General features: G+C 42.6%; 1 protein-coding gene across 37 annotated transcripts in view; it reads right to left on the bottom strand.

Moving 5' to 3' along the window:
• The window catches only part of LOC111072361 (CUGBP Elav-like family member 4), a 285345-nt gene that overhangs the window by 132555 nt on the left and 139008 nt on the right, over positions 1-13782 (bottom strand). For 12 of the 37 annotated variants that reach the window (XM_022364167.2, XM_022364169.2, XM_022364175.2 and 9 more), the window contains exons 1-2: positions 3080-3187; positions 913-1425 (exon numbers count right to left, since the gene is read on the bottom strand). The exons of 13 other annotated variants lie outside the window; for them this stretch is intronic. In XM_022364167.2, coding sequence (XP_022219859.1) covers positions 913-972 — 60 coding nt within the window. In that variant the 5' untranslated portion in view covers positions 973-1425; positions 3080-3187. Of the gene's footprint in view, positions 1-912; positions 1426-3079; positions 3188-3428; positions 3519-13782 lie in introns of those variants that run through there. 12 more of the 37 variants (XM_022364182.2, XM_022364193.2, XM_022364172.2 and 9 more) reach the window with 2 other exon arrangements.

Below are 13782 nucleotides of genomic sequence, written 5' to 3'. Positions count from 1 at the left end.
ATTTGACCACTTAAAATGGTTAAAAAATGTAAAAATAAATTTAAAAGTTTTGTTTTTCTTTCAAAATGATAAATTTACACACTTTTGAGTTCCTCTATATATTTCTGTTAAATTAAATAATTGGTATGACTTCTCCTCTGAAGACAATTTTGGAATTTTTTATGTCTCTCCCTAATAATTCCAAGCTCACTTTAATGTGAAGCTAAGCTTCGAAAAATCTCCAATAAATTATGATTAAAGTGCATATTTGGCCAAAACTGTAGTCTGCTTTCGGGATAAGAACAAAGAACACCAACTCATTCAGCTCCTGGAGAACAAAGCAGTCATAACAAAAACACCAGCAGATGTGGGCCAATTCAAAGATTGCAGTGCGTTAATGGCCCAGAGAGGCAGACGGGCCAAAACGAGAGTCACATTGACCTACACACACACACACATACACTGATTTTGAATTTCCCACCAGAAAAAATATATATCACACACGCACACATACATAAAGGACATGCATAAAACACAGACACACTGGCAAATGATTAATTGTCAAAATATGTTGAGCAAAGCCAAAAAAAAAAAACTTGTGGAAGAGGAAAAGGTAGTGGAGAGCGGAAAAATGAAGAGAGCGAGCGGGGGAAAGCGTTCACAACAACATAATAAAATGTGCGTTAGTGTGTGTGTGTGTGTGTGTGCGGTCATGTATGCATATGTATTTGTATTAAGTTGTCATTACGTGACTCTACGGACAACAAGATTTATTATCATTTTGTCCTCTCTCCGGGACCGCTCCACACACTCTACACACTCCACACAGCACTCTGCACTCTCCTGTTTCCTGCACTTCCTCTCTTCACTTCTCCCCGCTGCTGTGCTGTGGTGTGGTGTGGAAATTCATTCCACTCTCGATTTGATACTCACAGTAACTTGTTGAGCAAACTCAACCTTCGGCTGGCCGACCAATTCAATAATATGAACCATATGGAACGATTTGCTTTTGGACGTGGCGCCTTTGCGAGAAAAAATGTTCAACGCTTTTCAGAATTTTCACTGGGTATGTTCTGTTGTCTGCACCGTTATGTGTACGGTTTTTCTCTTTTTTTTTTTATTTTTTTTTTTTTCAAGTTTGTTTTGGGTAACACTTTTTTTTTAATTTTTGTTTCTTTTTTTTTTGCACTTTTTCTCTTTGTTTTTGATGTTGTTTTGTTTTTTTTTTGTTTCTTTTATTTTATAGATTTGCTCTTTGAGTGCATTTGATTCTCTGCGGTTGTCTATCTCTGCCTTTGGTCTGCTCTAAATGTACTCGTGAGTGTCTATAATAATTTATCTTATCTGTATTTTCCAGTATTTAAACACACACGCGTGTAGTACTGCTGCTGCTGATGTTGCCCTTCCTCTCTCTCTCTCGCTTCCCAGTGGATCTCCTGCTCGTTTCTAAAATCGAATTAAAATTTGTATTTCATGGATTTTTCGTGTCTGGTGTAAGCATGGGTAATTTGGAGCGCTTTTCAGGTACTGTCGGTTTGAAATAATTTTTTTCGGATACATATTTAGATAAGCGTTTCGTGTTTAATTGCTTGGAAATGAGGTGTGGCATAGGCCGGTGCTGAAGGCGGAGGAAATAAATAAAATCTGTAGCACTGCACAATTTTTGGTTCAAATGTTTTTTGATGTTTATTGTTTTTGGCAAAGCAAATTATTTATTGTTTTTATTCAATGCATGGATTTATTCTTGGGAAAATGATTTATGAAACATTCCCTAATATTGAAACTCTACAAAAATCATTTAAAACAATTTTTGAGTCTACATTTTAGTGCACTTTGAACAAAAAACATTTCCAAGCACTTCACTTTGAATTTTGAGTGGAATTTGACAACATTTTTCAGCACTAGATTGAAAATTAATCAAAAAAAAAATTTATTTCAAGCCGTTTACCAGCAAAATATTTCAGCAAACCAGAGACACACATGAGCAGTCGTCGAGCACAAAAATGAAAGAATATGTCTAAGAAAATTCACTTAAAAAATCTTTGAAATAGGGCATTATTTTTTTACCCCACAGAAAACTATTAGACATTGTTAAAGCCATTTAGAACCATTTTAACACTCGTTGAGAGGCAGAAATTTTCAGTTTTGGCCAGGCAAATAATTTAATTTAATGTATGCCAATCGGGCCACATCAAAGCGGCCGTAAAATAATTTAACGAACCGAAAATACTCTCCATACAATAGTATTTCCAGAAAGCACAGGCCAAAGTCCCAGCCCATAGAGCCAAAAATCATGCTCTGCTGGCCAAAAATCATTAAGAGAAATGCATGTTCAATTAACATGGCCATACTCGTATAAATTCTATCGAAAATATAGACTATGTGCATATTTGTGTACATCTTTGTATTGGGAGAACGCCCAGGCAAACGCACTTCAAATCCAAAAACTACGGCAAACAAAACAGATTTTATTTTGGCAAAAATGGTTTCAATGGGCCTCTCGGGTCTGTCGAGTGCTGGAGAATCGGCGGAGGAATGCCATGGAAATGAATATGAAATTATGGAATGCTCAAAATATTCAAATTCAATGTGAGAAGCATTTTCTCTACTCTGGGTTTGGTTTGCTTTTTGGGCCAAAATTTTAATTGAAAATGTTTTCGTGTGCTGCGAGCGTGAAACAATTTTCCGTTTGTTTGTTTATGTAGGCAAATTGGAAAAAATAGAAGACACAAAAAATAACAGAGAGGAAAAGGTGTGTGTGTGTGTTTTTTTTTTTTTTTTTAAGTAAGCCCCCATCGCACAGAGAGCAAAACAACCTGATCAGCAGCCTGAGTTCTGCTCTTTTTTTTCAGTTCTATTTGGGCCTTTTTTGTTTACCAATTATTTGGAATTATTTTGGGGTTTTGTTTATCATGGCAGTCGATCTATTTTGAGAGCTAATGTCGATGAGGCGCTGTTGAGAGTTGGAACAGAAACTGAAAAGAATTCTGAAATCGGTTTGGGATGATACGGGAACTGCTTTATGTGTGTGCTGTGAGCTATGAGAAATACTTTTAAGCGTGAACGGAGGATGATCTTAGTGGTAATTGCCCTTGCTTACAGATTTAACAGTTATATATTTTATTCGGTTTTTGGTTGTTTTGTGTTTTTTTTTTGGGGGGTTTTTGAGTAAGCGAATTTGTAGACTTTGTTTTCGATTTTGGTTTTTTTGTTTTTGGTGAATTTGATTTGATTAAATTTGTTGATATATTTGCAATATATTTTGAAGCGAATTATTATGTTGTTAAAATTTTAATTGGATTTTTTCGTTTCCTTGGTTTTGGTTGAATATTCTAATTTGTATTATTTTTTTGTGTTTCAATGCAGCGTTTCGGAATCGAAGAACAAATGTCACACGACAGTCGACGAGAACTATACGAAATATTCCGACTTAACTACACAGAACTCACTAGGCTGAACCTCACGATTGAACTGTACGTGAAAATGTGGAAAATACTGAAGAAGGACGGCGCTTTCGAAGGCGAGAAGAACCCCAAAAGACGAGCCGAACCGAACCGAAGCGAACCACGAACCACGAACCGAACCGAACCGAAGCGAACAAGACCGAACACCAACGAACTTACAACACATCCGACCAATTCGAACTAGCGAACGCAACAGCCCAACACACACAGCCGGCAACACGAACGAGTAGGTGGGTGGAGCGGTAAACAACAATACAATGCACCACCCATCCACCCACAGCAGCCACCCACACAAGCGTTGTCGAACATGTGTGCTGCGGTTCGATGTCGAACCAAAACAAGCAGCAGGAAGTTCGGAAGTTAAGAACAAGATCTGGGTGGAAGGATGGGCGTCGCGTCGGGTCCGCACCCGATAAGTAACTGATAAGAAAAAGTCCCTCTGCGAATAGTTGTTATGCTGGAAACTATTATCATTATATTATCATGGATATCCTTAGAAACCATTATAAAGCCCTTTTCTTAGGGCATTTCTCAAGAACAAATCGCATTCTCTGCCATCCGTTGCAGAGCATAACACAAAACACAACCAAGAATCGAGGGAAAAGGAAAACGACCGAGACCGAATAGCGGCACACAGAGGCTGGAAAATACAACAAGGCCTAAAGGGAAAATAGCCGACTCAACCGACTCAACCGACCCAACCGACCCACCGACGACCCTCCGTTCCACCCGACCACCCACTCGTGCTAGCCGAAGCACGCGCAGCCTTTGCTCTCTCACTCGCGGCGCCTTCTCTCTCGCTCTGTCACTCCCTCTCTCGCACTGGTGGTGAGAGAGCGAGCGAGACGGCTAGCGGTTAGCTTGCGCCTTAGATATGTGAGGTGTTTTGTATAGTGGAGCGGAATGCATCTGAGTGGGAGAGCGCGAGAGCAGAGCGCGTGGCTGCCATGTGCCGGGCTTACTGGCTGGCCGGACTGTGCCTACAGCGGGTGGTGGGGTGGGGGGGCAGCGAGAGCTGGGGGAGAGTGGGTGAGTGTTATGACGAGGCGGGCGGCAGAAGAAAGACAGAGAGAGAGAGAGAGAGAGGAGAGCGTACAACTGAAAACATGTGCGTTTTCCCCGCGATTCACTTTGTTTTTGCATTTTCTGTTTTCTGTTTCTGTTTTGACTGGAAAAGCGCTGCTCATCATCGCATCGCTTGAATGCTCGTATTTATGAAACACATGACTCACAATATATATAATTACGGCTGGGTAACAGTTTTTCATTCTTTTTCGCATTTCTTTTGCTGTTTTTATTGCGCTGCCAAAAAGCAAAAACACACAAAACGTGGCTGGAAGGCTACGCCAATAAGAGCAGCTAAGAGAGAACCGAACGGACTAAAGAGAGCCCTAAGAGAGAGACAGTGAACTCTCTTTCACTCCATTCACCAAAATATTTTCAAAATACATCATTATGATGTTGATGCCTGATGCCTGATGCTGAGATGTTGATGATGAAGACAGGAAGAAATTAATATGCGAAACGCAACAATTTTTGCCCGAACTACAACAACAGAGTGGGTGGGTAGGTAGGTGGGTGGAGGGTAACGTTTTTGTGCGTGGCTTAAAGCCGGCAACAAAACAAAAACAGCAACAAGAAAAACATCTGCGAGGCATCGAATGTGATGTGAGCCAAGTTTTTGGGGCGCGGCTTGGGATTGTTTGATTTTTTATTTATTTTTCCGGTTTCCGGGTTGTTTTTTTTTTTTCTTTGCGGCGCTTCCCTCATAGTTGAGACACAGTTTTGGGCTGCAAGTCACAATGGATAACAGCGGGAAAGGTTGTTTCAATTGGGATTAGTGTTAGCGATGCGTTCACACAGTGGGTGATAGAATTCCCAGCAATTTGGTGATAATTCGCGATGCTGTGATTGGTGTCTCTAAAGAAGGTTTTTCCCAACGATTGTGATTAGTGCATCAACAATATAAAAATAATAAATATTAATAATTAATAATTAAGTGAAGTATGAAGTTTAATTATCATTTTATAAAGGTTTGTTTTTCTGAGCCGGGTTTGGTATCGGTTACAAGTAGAAAGACGCCAATTTAATGCCTAGTAGGGCTGTTAATCTGCCAGCTAATACGCCAAAATACATCAATAGTCAGCTCAATTCAGTCCAGTTCAGTTGCGTTCAGTCAGTCAGTCAGTCCTTCATTCAAGCTGCTAACAATCTGCGCCCTTGACAGGGTCTGAAACCTAACAACCTGCCAAAGCAGCAATGAATGTCGTCTACTCCGTTGCCTGTCCATCTGGACCACTACCCTGCTCTACCCCCGAATGCCATGACATGCCACTCCGCTCAAGCGTTATTATTGTAGCTGTTATTTCTTTTTTTTTCGCCTGATATTTTTGCTACGCGCTTTTTGCTTTCGGTTCTTTGTGCGTGGCTGGGTGGGTGGGGTGTCTGTTTCTATCTCTCTTTCGATGTGTTTGTGTGTCACTAGGATACGCAAAAGTATCACGCGCCACAATCTCCCGCTTGCTCTCTCTCTCTCGTTCTATCTCCCCCCATAAGAGAAGTCGGAAGCAGAGCATCCTCCCCCCTTCATCATGCCAGCATCACCATCCCCGTGCGTTGTCTTGGAGTTTTTCAATTTGATATGCTCGACCGATTCTCGCTCATTTCGAGCGCGGAACAACGTTGCCATCATCGCCAGGCGGTTTGTTGCGCTTGTCGTCGCCAATTTATCGCATTTTTACTTTGATTTTGCGTTAATTTTTTGGACACCAACAGTGGACGCCCAGCCCCCTCTCCTTGCCACTCCTCTGGGAAGCTTAAACTCTCCGATGGGGACGGGACGTCGTCGTCCAGGCTTGTTGTGTATTTAGCGCTAAATGGTCTGTTGATATTTTTTCTTTCTTTCTTTTTTAGGCATTTTTCTAGGCAGGCGGAATATGCCAGGAGGCACTGATGTGTTAAGGCACATAATCAGTGTCAAGATGGCGACGACGATGATACGAAATCAATTGTACAAGCAGAGGCAGCAGGTTTTGATGGAATACGCCAGCGGTAATCCAAGTTTCTTAACGGTTTTTTAACGCTACAAAATATGCATTGAAACGGTTATTAACCGGCTATGAACGGTCCTTAAAGCATATTTAACTGGGGATCTGTTATCCGAGGATATTTCAGGACCGTGCATGAACGCTGTTATGCGTGAAAAAAATCTGCCTGCGAGCATTAGCGGACTCCTGAAGTGGCACTGAAATCAATAAAACGTAAAATCACCAATGATTTTTTCTGCCATTTACTTTGGCTTTATGCAGTACGACATTATCTGACACTTTCATGCCCCCCGACACACACTGCCACACTGCCACACACATATATGTACACTCGCTCAATGTCATTTGGATTTTACATCTTCCATATACATATACGGGACGGACAACAAGTCGTTAGGCCGAGCCGGGCACTCAGAGAATGAGAGAGCGAGCCAATGCCTCTTTATGCATCAGCGAGCACACAAAAGTGGCAGAGGACCATCGACTACCGCGACCCACCTCCGGGCACGGGCCCCAGCCCTACCCTCTTGACATGGTCGATATTTATGCGAAAATCAAGCGATAAATCTAAATTATATGCCAGTGCTAAAGCTAAATGCCATGCCAGAAGTAGGAGGCATCATGTGTTGGCCATGACTTCGCTCCTGATCCCCGATACCAGATACCAGATCTCTGCTCCCTTCTCCAGCTTCTGTGGCCCACAAAATGAACTGTAAATGTGGGGCGGGGGTATATGAGAGAGCATTGTTATGATGATTACGCATCTTGCGAATGGAATGGCCCACTTTTCCGTTCCGGTGCTAATTAAAAACCCCAAATGTGAGTCGATGCTGATAGATTTTGATTATCATATAATTAGGAGAAAGTTTCTTATGTTCGAATACATTTGTCATCATCCATCAGCAGGGGAGACAAAGGTCACAGAATACTTTGCCGAAATGCCTGTCAAAAGTTCGGTACAGAACCGAACCGAACAGAACGGAACAGAACAGAACAGAGCTGAGCTGAACCGAAACTGAATGTCCTGTCATACATGTCGCAAAATTTCATTACAACTGCTGCTGCTGCTGCCGCTGTCGCTGTCGCTGCCTTCTCTATTCCTGCTGTGTCGTCAAGTTTTCGTTCTGCTGTCAGCCCGAGGGTCAGAGAGGGCACATCAACAGCATCAGCAGAAACTCTCTTGTGGTCGAAAATTAATGAAAATTTCATAAACTGACGGCGGTGCCTACTACGTATGTACGAAGTATATATATCCTATCCTATCTCAGGAACTTGAGCCCGGGCTCACCACCAGAAGCCATCGCAATGTTTGTGGCTTGCCATCATAACTTAATTAACAGCCATATATCCACATGCACAGGCTCGTCCCCTGTCCCCCGTCCGCCGTCACCGTCCCACACCCAACACTAATTCCAATCCATCCCCCCAGCCAGTTCATCTTTTCATCGGAGCTGTGAGCATGATAGATACTGGGAATGAGTCCTTGTCATCCCCTGCTTTGCATCTAACCCATCCGGGGCTGATTAAGTTATAAATAGCATTTCATATTTCACTAGCAACGCTCGACCCACAGAACTATGTCAAAGTAGCATATGTTAAGCTCGGAAAATAGAGGCCAGGAAGCAGCAACAGCAAACAGCAACCCTTTTAGCCCTTCGGGGGACAAGCGGGACAAACTTAAGGGCTGCCGCCCAGCTCTGGCAAAACACAGAGCTCCCGAACACAGCACGTACTCATAATAATATTTCACTTTGGTCTCGACCCAACCTCTACCCGTCGACGTCTCTGGCCTGTGTTGCCTCTGATAAATTGGCGACAGCGTATAAATTAAGAAATTGTACACTAATTGCGTAAAAAACTTGTTGTTGGCGCATACTTTCAGGCGGTTTTTCAATGCCACCACAAGAAAGAGAGAGCGAGAGGGCGAGATGTGGCATGTGGCATAGGAAAGGGAAGGGGGCAAAGTGCGTGAAAGTGTTGCCGCATTGTAAAAAGTTTTATTTATCGATTTTGTTTTGCGACGCGCAGCAACCAAATAACCTCCACCTCCACCTCCAACTCTTTCTCCTTCTCTATCTTTTTCTCGCTCCCTGCTACCATTTCAATTCCAATTTTATGTTGTATCAAAAAATTTTAAAGCATACTTTTTGGCGTTTGGCAGCCACCGCCAAGGAGGGGCTTGGCATAGAGGGAATGCTTATGAAAGTAGTATGGGTATGAAGCCGGCAGCGTCATCATCATCTGTGTGTTGCTTTTGCTTTTGAAGTTTGCACAACACAAAAACCGCAAAATCTAATTAACGGGGGCGCTTGGTCTTGGTCTTGCCATTGTCGATGGTGGCAGGGGGAAGGTGGGGTGGGGGCAACATGGATTGGGGAACTGCGATCTGAGCGGGTAGAAGGTAGTTTCCATGAGGTGGCGCGGTTAGCGCGGGTTTTCTTAGCTGTTTCTGGCATCTGGCTTCGGGGGTTTTCTTCCCTTTTTTCTTATTTTAGCCGATGGAGCAGAGCGCAGCTAAAGCAAAACCGAAAAGCGTTTAAAAAATGGAAAGTGTTTTCCAGGCAGGTGACAACGACGCAGCCCAAGCCAGACCAGCCATAATAATTTGACAAGAAGCCACAAGTATCGATGTCAGCTGGGATGTTAATGGCACCTCTCAGCATCAAAAATATCAGATTTACTTGCAGAAAACTGTTGCTGGTGTTAATCAGCTGAACTGAATTTATTATTTTAACTAACTGCTAAGCAATAAATAATTTAGTATATGCTTTTTATATTTTTTATATTTATATAATTTTTATATATTTTATTTTATATTTTTTATATTTATATAATATATATATTATATTATTATATTATATATATTATATATATATTTATATAATTTGTATATACATATGTTTATATTATATTTTATTTTATATTTGTTACATATATTTGCTTTTTTAAGCCTAGTTTTTGTTTTGGTAAAATCTTTACCATATGCCGATCTTTATGTTATGTTTTAATGTTATTTACTTTCGTACAAATATTTATAAACTTCAACTGATTTTCAAACGTAAAATAAATCACTTAAAATCAGTTTTCTCTCTGAATCTGATGACTTCTTGCCACAATATGGCAATCTTTTGTGTATTATTTTATATCGTTTATCTCTTATCACATCACTTTTGCCCATTTCTTTGTCATTAATTTCACTTGAGCGAGTTCCCTCATCTTCTGCTACGCTCGACAGCTGTGTCAACTTTAAGTATCATTTAAAGTATTTGGTTTGTTTGTCAATCTTGTTTTACATACATCACGGAAGAGTCTGCCATGGCATCCATCCCTCTGTCTAACGCACCCCTCTTAGCTTATCTCCTCGCCTTGTCCATCTCTCACTCACTCTCTCTCTATCTCTCTCTCTCTCTCTCTCTCACTCTGTTTCTCGACGTACACTCTATCTGGATTGACAGACCTCAGTTAGTGTCATCATAATCATTTTGTCATTAATATGTCTGACTGGCCACACAGCGCGTCGTCGTTGCCATCGTCGTCGTCGTCCTCGTCGTCGAGGTCCTGTCGCCCCTCCTCGTACTATATCCATCCTCACACCCACACCAGCTGGTCTCATAATCAGCGGTTTGCTTTTTGTTGTGTTCATTTTGTGTTCTCCCCGCCCACCCCTTCCCATAGCCTCTTTTTCTTCGTCTGCTGCCCCGTCTCCGCTTTTAGTTGGAGCCAATCCATTGAATTATATGGATTTTTGCTTGAATAAAATATATATACACACACACACACACACACACACACACACACACACACACATATATAAACGAGTAGTAGTCGCACCACACACTCTTACATTCGTAGATCCCACCCACACCCTAGCCCCACACATTTCCGTATTTTTATTTGTCTTCTATTTGCTCTCTTTCGCACACATTTGTTGTCTCTTTCGCTCGCTATCCCTCCGTGTGTGTGTGTGTGTGTGTGTGTGTTGGATTTTGTTTTGGCCATATATCGCAGCATTCAGAAATTTTTGTTGCTTTCTCGGCTCCTGTGATTGACGTTGCCTTGGCTACCACCAGGCTACTGAGATCCCTACAGACTCCCTTTGGGAGACAGACCCTACTTGTACTTGCCCCACACTCCACTCTCCGTTCCTGTTATTGTTGGGGCAAATCATCTGGGCGGCAACCGAAAGCCTCAACTCAGCCAAACATTCACATTTTCGTTCTGCCCTTCGTGTTTCGCTGCTCCCTAGAATGTACTATACTCCGCCACACATAGACACATGTACTCGTACTCCTTCCCATACGGATAAATATATGTATAGTATATAGATATATAGTATGTGCTGGGAAAAGTACTCCTAGGCCCTTATATAAGTACGTGCCCTCGTGTTTCCCCCTGTCTGCGTCTATGTCTGTGACTGTGACTGTGTTGTGCCATCTCTCCATGCATTTTGACATACTTATGTCGTTTCATGTTTTTGCTGATTTTGCACAAACAACAAAACAAAAAAAAAAAAAGAAAGATGGGGGGCAAACAAAACAAAAAACAAAAAAAAAATCAGTGGCAAAAAGAAAAGTTTGTTTCACTTTGTTCCTCTTTTTGTCGCTTCCATCCGCTTTTTTGTTTGTTGTCTGTTTTTTGGTTTCTCTTTCAAAAAAGCCTCTCTCTCTCTTAAGTGGTCCTGGAAGCTCGGGGCCTGGAAAGTGCGCATGTGTTGTAGCCATGGCATTGAATTCGCCGCGGCACCAAAGCGATGATGTTGCGGCGGCAAAGTTCGCTGTGTTTGGAGGAAAATTTCCCTTTTGAGGGGGCTCCTTAAAGGGAAGGATGCTAGACTTGCTTTCTTCTCTTGGGAAATTTCCCCTCACATTCGCCGCTTGAATTGGCCACATGGCTTACCCCTATTGGAACTGTTTCTGTTTTTCCCCTCTATCAATCGCTCCTTGATTTTGATTTTGACTTTAATTTGTTTTTGTTTTACTTTAGCTAGACTCGGTTGAACTTTGCTTTGACTTGGGCCTCAAATCAGATATGGAATCGTAGTGGAATCTGTTCCGTGGCTCATACTCTTCATAATAAATATTTCAAATGGCAGCAACAAGAACAATTGTACGCAGCAACGCCTGCAATACGAACACACTTCGACAGGGTCTATTAATAGTTGCATTTTTTGTGTTGTTTACACCAGAAGGCTGCCTAATGATTGGCATTGACTGCAGACTGCTGGCACGGGAAGCGAGTGCAGCAGCAGATGGGTAATAGGAGCAGGGGAACGTGCCGCAATGCGTGCCAGATACAAAGCAGTGTATGAGCGAGCAGCGGCAGCGGCAGCTAATTATTCTAATCAGCAGCAGGCAGCAGTGGCAGGCAGCAAGTGAGGCGGCCGGCAAGAGCAATTGAACTGCTGTTGACCCCAGATGCAGATGAATGAAAGAAATGGAAATACATGTGCACACAGTGGCAGAGTGAGAGAGCGAGAGAGAGTGAGAGAGAGAGAGATATGTGCCACCATATGGTTGCGGTTGCCAGCCTGAAAAAGGGAAGAGCCACAATGTATCTGGCAGATACTTTTAGCACACACAAATCACAACAACGTCAAACAAATTGCCAGTATTTTGTATAACAAAGTTGTGGCTATCATTTTTGAAGTATTCCCTTTCCCTCTCTACTTTACGCGCCCCCTCTGTGCAGGTAGGTAGGCCGTGCCACGTGAGCATTGACGGGAGGAAAAGTAGTAGCATTGAACGAAGCGTTAAATATGTGAAACAAAGCGGCAAATAAGCCATGAGATGATGGCTTTAATGGAGGGAAGAGACACCCCAACAATTACTTATCGATCAGCTGGTGCTCTGAAGCCATAGATTCCATTAGCAACTCTCTCTCTCTGTCTCTCTCAGCTTTCTAAATGACAGCCAATCGAATTAGCCACGAAAACCGTTTGCCAGCAGTAATTTAGCGTATCTGTCACATGAAACTCAATATTTGGCCACTCAATATTTGATTACGGCCAATGAAATGTGATATAACCCCCCGCACCACACACCACACTCTCTACCCAGCTGTTTGCTGTGTGCCCCCTGTTCTACCTGTTCGGGTCACGCACAGCCCCAAACAAAAAATCAATGCAAATAACAAATGACCAAACAAAACCTCTGCAAAGAGTAGAGAGTGCCCCACCCCCACCAGCCCCCGCACACGCTGGGGGGGCAACAAATCATCATCTGACGATGCGTCACGTCAATAACGAAATGCAGTTGAAAAATTGTTAAAATTGAATTACAGTTGCAAAACGCTGAATCCTGAAAGAGCAAACACTGCCACGCCCATACGCCCATGCATACACCCAGAGCCAGAACCAGAACCAGATCCCAGATCCATGGAGTGAATGATATGGTGGGTGGGGGTAACGGGAAAAAAGTCAACGCATATGAAAAACGACAGAAGGAGGCGCCCTGTTTTTTTGTTGTGTTTGCCAAGGGAGGGAGTCACATCTGCATATCCTTCAGCAAATAGACAACAAATTGCAATGTGATATACAGTTGAGTTGATGGCCACGTTGTCCCGGTTCTGTCCCTGTGTCCTGCTCCTGCTGCTGCTGCTGCTGCTGTTGGACAGCGGTGAAAATTGATAAAATGATATTGATGAATTGCACATGGCAATGAAAGTCGAGAGGATGGCGGCAGCCATCGGCCAGCGGCAGGGAAATTGCATCAGGCATCGGGCATCAGGCATCAGGCCTTCAGCAACCTCCATGTCCGATGATGATGATGAAAAATTAGCTTCGGGCTCATCGTTGGCGGCTTCTTCGCTTCTCCATAGATGCGTGAGTGCGCAAATAGTTAGCGCCTCCAGGGCAGGCAATACTTCAGGGGAATTGAGCAAGATTAATGAAGGGATTCGGCTTGGGGTGCTGGTCGATAAGGGGAGCATGAGATGGAGAACAGGTAGCGTCCAATGCACTTAGAAATACGCGCAGCCAGAAGATGGGCCGAAGGGGTTTTCGCCATGGGATTTCAACCATAAAGATCTTTTTTTGGGAATCGGACATCGTCCTCCTTATGGGATAATTATTTACTTCATGGTACGAAAAAAGGCAAACCTGAGGAGATCATCTTCATGAGAGTAACTTTGTGTACGATCTCATTCGATCAGACAATTCTCCATATTTAAGGAACCAAAAATATAGCTGGAAAAATGTCTAGTCTTCTACAGTTGATTCATTTTTAGAAATAAAGTATTTTTCAGCAGCCCATTATTAATAATAAATGCTGCAAGATCGATCCTTGTCTTATATC

Source organism: Drosophila obscura, unplaced genomic scaffold, assembly GCF_018151105.1.
Source record: "Drosophila obscura isolate BZ-5 IFL unplaced genomic scaffold, ASM1815110v1 contig_1, whole genome shotgun sequence".
Taxonomy (NCBI): domain Eukaryota; kingdom Metazoa; phylum Arthropoda; class Insecta; order Diptera; family Drosophilidae; genus Drosophila; species Drosophila obscura.
Note: the sequence above shows the minus strand (reverse complement) of the source record. Positions and strands in the feature narration are given on the sequence as shown.